Below are 11391 nucleotides of genomic sequence, written 5' to 3'. Positions count from 1 at the left end.
CCAGAAACTGACTCGACCCCTGAAACCACAATTACGTGAATACAATTAGGTGAGTACAAACACACTCACACACACACACACACACACACACACACACACACACACACACACACACACACACACACACACACACACACACACACACACACACACTGGCAAGTGATGTAGTGGAGGCAGGAATCATACATAGTTTTAAGACGAGGTATAATAAAGCTCATGGACCAGGGGGAGAGAGAGGACCTAGTAGCAACTAGTGAAGAGGAGGGGCCAGGAACTGAGTTTCAACCCCTGCAACCACAATTAGGTGAGTACAATTAGATGTGTACACACCTCAAAGGCCGTGGGACCAGACAACATCTCTCCATGGGTCTTTAGAGAGGAAGCAGAGATGCTGTGTAAGCCACTAACCAAACCTTCACACATTGAAACTGGGAAACTACCTGAGGTATGGAAGATGGCAAATGTAGTCCCAATTTTTAAGAAAGGAAACAGAAACGAGGCACTAAACTACAAACCAGTGTCACTGACGTGTATAGAATGCAAAGTCATGGAGAAGATTATCAGAAGGAGAGTGGTGAAGTACCTAGAAAGGATCAGCTTATAAACGGAAGTAAGACACGAGAGAAAGAGAGAGAGAGAGAGAGAGAGAGAGAGAGAGAGAGAGAGAGAGAGAGAGAGAGAGAGAGAGAGAGAGAGAGAGAGAGAGAGAGAGATAGAGAGATGGGTAGATTGCATCTTCTTGGACTGCAAGAAGGCCTTCCACACAGTTCCTCAAGAATTTAATGCAAAAGCTAGAGGATCAGGCAAGCATAACACGAAAGGCACTACAATGAATCAGAGAATACCTAACAGGGAGGCAACAACGAGTCATGGTATATGATGACGTGTCAGAGTGGAGGCCTGTGACGAGCGGGGTTCCACAGGGGTCAGTCCTGGGACAAGTGCTGTTTTTGGTATATGTGAATGACATGACGGAAGGGATGGACTCAGAAGTGTCCCTGTTTGCGGATGATGTGAAGTTAATGAGGAGAATTACATCGGACGAGGATCGAGCAGGACTACAAAGTGACCTGGACATGCTTGACACCTGGTCCAGCAACTGGCTCCTCGAATTTAACCCCGCCAAATGCAAAGTCATGAAGATCGGGAAAGGGCAAAGAAGACCGTAGACAGAGTAGGCTAGGTGGCCAAAGACTATAATCCTCACTCAAGGAAAAGGATCTTGGGGTTAATATAATACCGATCACATCTCCCGAGGTGCACACCAACCAGATAACTGCTGCAGCATATAGGCGCCTGGCAAACCTGAGAATAGTGTTCCGATACCTCAGTAAGGAATCGTTCAAGACTCTGTATACCGTGTACTTCAGGCCCATATTGAAGCATGCAGCACCAGTTTGGAACCCACACTTGGTCAAGCAGTCCAAGAAATTAGAGAAAGTGCAAAGCTTTGCAACAAGACTAGTCCCAGAGCTAAGGGAAATGCCCTACGAAGAAAGGTTAAGGGAAATCGGCCTGACGACACTGGAGGACAGGAGGATTAGGGTAGACATGATTCCGACATATAAAATATTGCGAGAAATTGACAGGGTGGACGGAGACAGGATGTTCCAGAGATGGGACACAAAAACAAGGGGTCACAATTGGAAGTTGAAGACTCAGATGAATAATAGGGATGTTAGGAAGTATTTCTGCACTCACAGAGTTGTCAGGAAGTAGAATAGCCTGGAAAGTGACGTAGTGGAGGCAGAAACCATACATAGTTTTAAGAAGAGGTATGAAAAATCCTCATGGAACAGGGAAAGAGTCACCTAGTAGCGAGCAGTGAAGAAGCGGGGCCAGGAGCTATGAATAGAACCCTTCAACCACAATTAGGTGAGTACACACACACGTGTCTGTTATTCATGCTCTGACTAAAAAAAAAAAAAAAGCTGAAAAACAGACACATAAAAAGAAAGAAAAAATAACTTGAAAAAGTCATGAAAATACTGAATTCAAAATATCCATCCAGGAGTTTTAAATATCATACTTCTGTTTTTTTTTTATATTTATTAAAAAATCTTTTTCTGTAAATAAAAAAAATGCTAGTTCATTATTGTATATTTTAGTATATATATATATTTGTCGTGCCGAATAGGTAAAATTAGTGACAAGCCAGGCATCCCATTGAGGCCCATATCCTCGGGAATAAGCAGTGCTCCCCACCAACTCTCTGGGATTCTCGCTAAACACCTCTCTAAACTCTTGGGCACAATCAGTCCAGCACATCTCAAACACTCGGGTGATGTTCTCAACATCAGCAACAAGAAACTCTCCAGCCTTGACGTTACTTCCCTATTCACCAAAGTACCTACTACACAAGCCAACGATCTCTTGCTCAGGAAAACTGACTATTCACTTGACCTTCCTATTTCAACCAGCGATTTTATCGACCTTGTTGAACTATGTGTTGGCTTTACGTGTTTCTCTTTCGAAAATCACCTCTTTCAGGAGACTTTTGGACTACCCATGGATTCACCACTTAGTGCCGTCCTGGCGAACCTATACATGGAACATCTGGAAGCCGAGCGATTATACACTATTATTCCCTCTTCTGTCACCTGGCTTCGTTATGTTGACGACATTCTCATCCTGACTCCCAGACGCTTTAACGATCAAGCTCTTCAATACAAGCTCTACCAGGTCGAGCCCTGACCATGAACTTCGTTTGAAAGTCTATCAAACACCTACCAACGAACAAGATCTTCTCCACTTCTACTCTCATCACGACACCAAAACTAAGCTCTTTCCTGCGTTCACTCCGAATCTATAGCAATGAATTCCTTGAGGAAGAATGCTCTCTAATTGAAGAAATATTATATAAACTTCACTATCCTCGTCACTTCATCAGAGACTGCAGACGCCGGGCATATAACATCTTTAACACACCCAGAGAAGACACTGCCGAGAGGAGATACATAGTCCTCCCCACCAACTCCATTGTCATACACGTTTCCAACATCTTTTCCTATGCCTCATTCCAAGTATCTACCTCCACATCCACCACCATCAAGGACATTACCAGTAATAGACAGGGCAAGCTTCCATCCTCTGCAGGGGTATACATAATCCCTTGTAATGACTGCAGCAAATTATACGTGGGCGAAACATCCAGAAACCTCCAAACACGTATTTCAGGACACCAGTACGCAGGCAGATCTGACGATTTAAGGAATGCCTGTGTTCAACACCGAAATTCACAACCATTTAATCAACTACAGAAACGCAAGATTTATCGCCAGAGAAGACAACACTCAATACCACAGAATCCTGGAATCTGCATATCCAACAACTTCAACCAAAACAATGACTTCTATAATATAACGGAACCCCTTGCCAAGAAACTTCTTCATCGTTATCTCACATAACTGCATACTCACCCGTCAGTCCCGTGCAGGTCCTTATCAGATCCAACCTACCCAGCATTCTCCCCCTGACTCCATCCTATAAATACTCACGTACCTTTCACCCAGGTAAATCTGTTTGTGACTTGATAAAGCTCACTGTGTGGGCGAAACGTTGTCAATAGAGGATCCTAGTGATGTATAGAGCTGTAAAATAACTTTTGGACTCCTGTTACTTACCCTTCTTGAAATAAATCCTAGTAGTCTGTTAGCCTTATTGGGCACACTTAGGCACTGTTGTCTTGGCTTTAGGTTTCAGCATACCATGACTGCCAAGTCCTTTTCACACTGTGTGATCAAGCTCTGCTTCACCTAGTTTACAACTTCGAGCGTTATTCTCATTCCCAAGGACTAGGACCTTACACTTGTCCACGTTGAACTTCATCTGCCATTTTTCAGACCAAGACATTAATTTGTCCAAATTCTCCTAGAGTTCATTGGTATCCTCCTCCTCCTCAGACTCAATCATTCGGCCTGTTTTTGAATCATCCGCAAATTTGCTCATGTCACTTGTAATTCCTTCATCGAGGTCGTTAATGTAAATTATGAACAACAGTGGGCCTAAAACTTATCCTTGTGGAACGCCACTAGTGACCAGTTCCCATTCATATTTGACCCCATTAATGGAAACTCTCTGCTTTCTACTGGTAAGCCTCCCAGCATACATAAGGGGGATTGTCAATAGACCCCTGGCTGTCTTTAAGAAGGCACTGGACAGGCACCTAAAGTCAGTACCTGACCAGCTGGGCTGTGGTTCGTACGTCAGTTTGCGTGCGGCCACCACGAGGCCTGGTCTCAGACCGAGCCGCGGGGGCGTTGACCCCCGAAACCCTCTCCAGGTATACTCCAAGTAAACCATGCCTATATCCATGCTAGAATCTCATCTCCTATACCATGAGCTGCCACTTTTCTTAAGATTCTTTTGTGAGGTACTCTATCAGAGGCTTTACTGAAATCCAAATAAACAATATCATATTCTTTATCACTGTCTTCTGCCTCAAATGTTTTATTGAAGAACGTCAGTAAATTTGTCAGGCAGGAACGACCTGTCATGAACCCATGATGAGATTCATTAATCAAATTATGCTCTTCAAGGTGACTTCTAATAATGTCAGCTATAATTGACTCTGATAATTTGCCTACTATAGACGTAAGGGTTATTGGGCGGTAATTTGATGGAATGGACTTATCCCCTGATTTAAAGATAGGAATAACATTAGCCATCTTCCACATCTCTGGCACAACACCATATTGGATGGACGCATTAAACACGCTCGTTAACGGCTAAGTTCCAACTTATATCCCTTAAGCACTCTTGAAAATAATTAATCAGGGCCCGGGAACTTATTTTGCTTCAGTTTATCTACCTGTTTGATAACCAAGTCCCTCGTGACAGTAATATTCCTTAATTGATTTTCTTCAGGATCTTAATAATTGTCAGTTTCTGGGTTATCATTTATATCTTCCTGTGTAAAGACTGACAAGAAATAACCATTAAATAGAGAATACATTTCCTGCTCATTTTCAGTCAGATCTCCATTCCCAATTCTTAGCGGTCCCACTTTTTCCCTGACTTTTGTCTTATACACTTGAAAGAACCCTTTTGGAATAGTCTTTGATTAATTAGCAAATCTCATTTCATAGTCGCGTTTAGCCTTTCTAATCCCATTTTTTAGTCCTCTTAAAATGAGCATAAGGTTAACCTCTCCTCTTTTGATGTGCCTATAAATTCCTCTTTTTCTCTCCCAGTAGGTGTTGTAGTCTATTATTAATTCATCTAGGGTCATTCTTCGTTGACCTAATATCTCTCTGGTGAATATATATACTCTGTGCACGCTGTACATTATTAAGAAAAAAATCATAAACGCAGACCCCTTCGTTATCGCGAGTACGATCATTGTCAATAAAATCATTAGCTAGATTACCCCAGTCGAGATTAGACAGGTGTTCCCTAAGTCCATTATAATCGGCGGAACGGAAATCGGGCACTTTTACTGTTTTATTCTTATTCTCGTACTCCCAGGTAATATTAAAAGTAATGGATTTGTGATCACTTGCGCCAAGCTCTTCAGTGATCTCCAGATTATTTATGAGTGTTTCTTTATTTTACAAGACTAGGTCAAGCCTACCTCTGGTAGGCTCTGTTACACACTGTTTCAGAAAACAGTCCTGAACGACTTCCAGAAAGTCACTGGACTCCAGATTACCGGTCAAAGAAGTCCAGTCAATTTGACTAAAGTTAAAATTCCCCACTATCACTATGTCATCGTGTCTAGAAGCCCTAACAATTTCGTCCAAAAGAAGTCTCTGTCCAGCCTACCCTGTGAAGGAATCACCTGTGGTGGGGACAAGAGAGGGTAGCCACACTGTGTGGTGGGGATAAGAGAGTGTAACCACAGTGTGTGGTGGGGATAAGAGAGGGTAACCACACTGTGTGGTACTGTAGCTGTTTGTGCTTGATACGTTCCTGCTGCTTGACAGGTGACACCCGATGCTGACACCTGACGGCTGGTACTTGACAGATGAAGTCTGACAATTGAGAACTAACGTTCAACACTGACAGCCGACATATGACACTTGACAGATAACGTACACTTTACAGCTGACGTATGACATTTGACAACTAACGTTCGACACTGACAGCTGACTTGTGACACTTGACAGCTGACGTATGACACTTGACAGCCAGCTTTCCCCTCATTACCGAGGCTTTACGTGAGGGTTGGCAGAGGGGGAAACGGGAAGGAGCTGTGGGGAATGGGGCAGCTGTTGTCTGCAAGATGGAAAAGTGCAGGGAAGCTTGGGGAGGGGAACTGAGACAGAATATGGGAGGGGAGGGGAAGGGAGGGGTTAATGAAAGGAGGGGGCAGAGAGAATGATGATGATGTAGGGGAGGGGAGGGGAAGAGAGAAGCTGGAGACAAAAATTGGTGATGACACGATGTCACCTTCCATCACTGCTGTGACGTCGCCTACTGTGGATGGGGGGAAGAGGTTATGGGAGGGGTGAGTAAGGGTGATGGTAGAGTGAATGGACGTGCTTTTTACTGGGGTGAGAGAGTGATGGGGAGGGGGTGAAAGAGTGATGGGGAGAGGGTGAGAGTGATGGGGATGGGGTGAGTGATGGAGAGAGGTGAGAGTAATGGGGAGGGGGTGAGAGTGATGGGGAGAGGGTGAGTGATTGGATGGGGTGAGTGATGGAGATGGGTGAGAGTAATGGGGAGGAGGTGAGAGAGATGGGGAGAGAGAGAGAGTGATGGGGAGGTGTGACTGAGAGTTGTTATTATTATTGTCGTTATTATTATTATTATTATTATTATTATTATTATTATTATTATTATTATTATTATTATTATTATTATTATTATTATTGTTGTTATTATTATTATATTTGGAGGGAACATCTAAACCTGTATGGATCATTCGGCACATGGGGAATGGGAAATAATAAGGTTCAATCCGAGGAAAGTGAGGGACAAGCTCAGATTCTTGGATCAAGAGCCTTTCATCAGCATCAAGAAGCCTCTCTTGAGTGATGGGGGGGGGTAACACGGAGGTGTGGGGGAAGGTGTTAGAAGATGGGGGAAGGGAGGGGAGGATGTTTAACCTACTGTCTCTCTTTATCCATCCCTGGTAACATTCCTCACAGATAGTCTCTTCCTATCCATCCCTGGTAACATTCCTCACAGATAGTCTCTTCCTATCCATCCCTGGTAACATTCCTCACAGATAGTCTCTTCCTATCCATCCCTGGTAACATTCCTCACAAATTGCCTCTCCTTATTCAACCTATTCTGTGTCTTCTATATTTATATATTAATCGAAAAATGAATATTATGTACTATCCAAAAATGTATCCCCTATAATACGCTGTAATATATTTTTATATGTATCCCCTATCATGTGTGTTCTGTGTCGTTGCAGCGGCGTGCAGTACGAAGAATTTGAACTAGAAGCCTCAAAGATCAACAACCTTAAGAACGTTGGGTAAGTAGGTACCTGTCTTGTTGGTAGTTAGGTGGCCTGGTGGTATCTGCCTGGTTTGATGGTGGCTAGGTTCCCTGGTATACGTCACCTGGGGCAATAAATGCAGGTAATCGTTACATATGAGTGAAAGCTTACAAGAGAGTACGTGGGATAGATAGCAGAGGACTTGATACTCCTCACTCAAGCTGTCTGCTGAGATCTATCTACTGCTGTCTAGACGAAGGACTATCAGTTATCATCTAGGTGTATGAGGCAGTGATAGTAAACCAGAAGGCTCTCCCTTTCCATCCTCTTTGTCCGGCCACTCACCGAAGGGGAAGGGGATAGAGGAATGTACCACACTGAAAAAAAGTGACATGGGATTTACTGGAGAGATGCAAGTGGATGGAAGGCGTTATATACAACTATCTCCACTCTTCTTACTCCACTGTGCACCACTGCTGTGTCTAATACAACTATCTACTTTTACCACTACTACAGTTAACTTGGTTGACTCGTTGTCAGCTAACAATCTAGACGCAGTTGCAGAACAAACACTCCAAGTGTACACGCCAGTAGGAAAAGGTAGACTAAACCAGTCAGAAGGTACCTGAGTGGCACTGAAGTTTAGGTTTAATGAATAATCAATAAAAGTGTAATGGACACTAGTCAGTGCTCAATAATAACCTACATGGAGACGGAAACTCGGAAGATGAATTTGTATCTTTCGACCCCCTATTGGAGTCCTCTTCAGCAGATGGCTTAATGGTGAGTCGCTGTATCTTGTGGTGGGTGAGGTGAAGCTTGCTCAGTTATCATGCGTGTGTTAATGTGGTGGCAATACTTCTTACTTTTTGTGTGACTGTGTTTGTTATGACAATCAGAGAAGCTTTCAAACACCGGCATCTGCTGAGATCTGGCTCCGTGATGATCTTCTGTGCATCATTCCAATTCATCAGGTGTCCTTCCGCGTCTCTGCGGATCATGCACTCGTCACTTATGTCATCCCTGTTGCAAGAAAATTTGTGCTCGTTAATAGTAATGAATGAACTTTTACCTTTTTCTCCTACGTACTTTTTTTTTGCAGTGACCACACGGTTTCATGAAGACCTTGGCGGTGGTAAGAGTCTGTTGAGTAGCGAACCGCCTCCAAGTAAGTTCCTTGATGGATATGCAAGCTGCAATAGCCACCTGGATATTGCTATTTGCTGGTTCATGTATCAAATTACTGACTGCACTGCCGCAAGGAAAGACCATGCACCTCTGGGTGTTGCGTTAAGGCCTTAACCCTCCGTCTCCGGATGTATATGAAGAAGGCAGGTGGACTCCTTCACGAGGAAAGAAAGACTTGAATTCTTAAAGTTTGCAGAATGAACCTATAATTATTTTCCTTTTCGTCATCGTGTCGTGGTGAGAGTAGAAATATGCAACATCGTCTTAATTGGTGGGTTTATAGTATGCTTTAAGGAGCAGAGTTTTGATGTCCTGGGATCTGCAAAGAAGGACTTCTAAAAAGGTAGGTGACCATCACTCTGGTGAGTCCTACAACGCTGGTCCGTAAGAGAAGGTTGTTTATGTGGAGATGCCTTTGCTATAGCACGAGTATGTTGTCTAAGTAATGTAGTCATGTTACAGTACTTTAATGATGGACTGGAGTTCCTCTTTTTTTCCAGGTACTCCGTATATATATTGGTTAATACTGCACTGTGTGTGCTGCCCAGTGTCAACGCAGAACATTGTGGGAAGTACCAGTGGTCGTATTTAAAACTGCCGAGGTTGGTACAATGGTCAGTTAATTTCATAAAGTCCAGCTGTAGGGCAGGTATACCTGGAGGTAGCCTGGTGTCCCTGCTAATCCTCCGTCTTTGAATGTTGATAGTGGCATCACTAGGGACACTGGAGAAGAAAGAGAGGCAGCAGTTTCTTCTGTCAAGGCAATCAAATCAACTCCCTGTCTCCTTCCTATCAAGTAAAAATGCTACAGTACACCTAATGGTCACTAAACTATCTAGGGTTGTTTACCACCACTAGATGGGTCTGGCAAGGATGACTATGGGGTTTGTGGTTGATCTCGTGCAGGGGGAGCAAATACATAATGCACTTAGCGAACACAGAACTGGTAGTGGTCGTGGTGTTTTATTAGTCAGGAGAAATGAGAAATTATTTCTTGACACGAGACGGCCGTATAATATGCAGCAAATTTTGATAAAACTCACCAGGAAAAGGGTGGATATTGAACCCATGGCGAGTGAGTCGTAAAACTCTAGGCCAGTGTGTAAGCCACTGGACCAGCTGGCTACAATAAGATTCATCCAACTAGGTATATTCATACACCATTGGGAGCTTAGCATGAGCCACCACTGTGACCACAAATGCAAGATTTTGCAGGTGAATCTCCCGCCAGCGTGGCTGTGACGAACTCTAGCTTAAGTCTCCTCAAAGTCGTCATCATGACTGACGAAATCGTAACGACACGATTGCAAACATGGGTTTAAACCCCAGCCGTACCCTGGTTTGTTTACAATCGTGTTATTACGATTTCGTGAGTTTTGATAAAACTCGATCCTCGACCCAGCTTGATGGCTTTTCATTTTAATGCCAGTAAGACAATATATGACCCTTACGGTTTTAACGCTTCCATAGGACTATGAGAAGACTCGCCACAAGTATCCAGCTGACTGACTGCTGGATGAATCGTGACCTTGAGAGAGGCGCTGCAACAGGAAGGCTGTTGGTGGCGGCCCGTCTTGAGGTATAATGTCCACCGTCTGGCTGTGCAAAATGATTCGTGATTGAACTGGATTGATTATTTCAGGGATTGATGGTTTGATGAGGGGAGAATGATTAAAAAATCGGTGATTATGTGAAACAAAAGAGATAAGAGAAAGTTGCAATAACGGTTTAGAAAGGGGAAAAGAAGGGAGGGAGAGGAGGTAGGAAAGAAAGAGAGGTGAGACAAGGGAAAGAAGGAAAGAAGGAGAGAGTAAAGAGAAAGAGGACTGATGGACTAGGGAAGATGAGAAAGAAAGAAAAATGAGAAATGAAAGAGGGGGAGAGAGCGACGTCCATGAATAATAATTTCGAGAGAGAGAGAGAGAGAGAGAGAGAGAGAGAGAGAGAGAGAGAGAGAGAAAGAGAGAGAGAGAGAGAGAGAGAGAGAGAGAGCCTGGGGCTTACAACTGCTCAACTGCGTTAATTGGCAACCAGTCCATACACTGACAAGACCAGAACAATGATGTGGAAAAAAAACTCCCCTCTCCCTCCCCTCTCCCTCCCCTCTCCCTCCCCTCTCTCTCCTCTCTCCCTTCTCTCTCCCTCCCCTGTCCCTTCTCTTTCCCTCCCCTCTCCCTTCCCTCTCTCTCCCCTCTCTCCATTCTCTCTCCCTCCCCTCTCCCTTCTCTTTTCCTCCCCTCTCCCTCCCTTCTCTTTTCTCTCTCCCTCCCCTCCCCATCTCTTTCCCTCCCCTCTCCCTAACCCCTCCCTCCCCTCTCTCTCTCCTCTCCCTCAAATTCCCACAATAACTGTTGCCACATCGAGTTGAATCTAGTGAAGTCTATCGAAATCTACCGACTCTACTGAAGACCACTCAAGTCAACTAAAGTTTGCCGAAGCCTACTGAAGTCTATTAAAGGCCACTGAAGCCTCTTCAAGTCTACTGAAGTCTATTAAGGGCCACTGAAGTCTGTTCACGTCTACTGAAGTTTATTAAAGGCCACTGAAGCCTCTTCAAGTCTGTTCAAGTCAAAGTTTGTCCTGTGTAGAGCTGTGTAGAGCTGTGTAGAGCTTTATCTGGCCTCGATTTTCTGCGAAGAGTTTCGTCAAGTGATGCACTGCTGTGTGTAGAGCTTTATCAGATCATGTTTCACTCTGAGTAGAGCTTCATTATGTCACAACGTTCCGTCGCCTTGTTACTGGTTCAGTAAGCGTAACCTTGTGATTGCACTCCAGGATGCACCGAAACGTTTCGATATGATTAAACATGG

At 44.0% G+C, this 11391-nt stretch overlaps 1 protein-coding gene across 1 annotated transcript in view; it reads left to right on the top strand.

The window, feature by feature from the left end:
• The first annotated feature begins 7343 nt into the window (after nucleotides 1-7343).
• VGlut (Vesicular glutamate transporter) overlaps nucleotides 7344-11391 on the top strand; it is a 216086-nt gene continuing 212038 nt past the window's right edge. The window contains exon 1 of the mRNA XM_070089687.1: nucleotides 7344-7429. Coding sequence (XP_069945788.1) covers nucleotides 7344-7429 — 86 coding nt within the window. The remainder of the gene's footprint in view (nucleotides 7430-11391) is intronic.

This window comes from Cherax quadricarinatus, chromosome 2, assembly GCF_038502225.1.
Source record: "Cherax quadricarinatus isolate ZL_2023a chromosome 2, ASM3850222v1, whole genome shotgun sequence".
Lineage (NCBI taxonomy): Eukaryota > Metazoa > Arthropoda > Malacostraca > Decapoda > Parastacidae > Cherax > Cherax quadricarinatus.
This window is presented reverse-complemented; position numbering and strand designations above follow the sequence as displayed.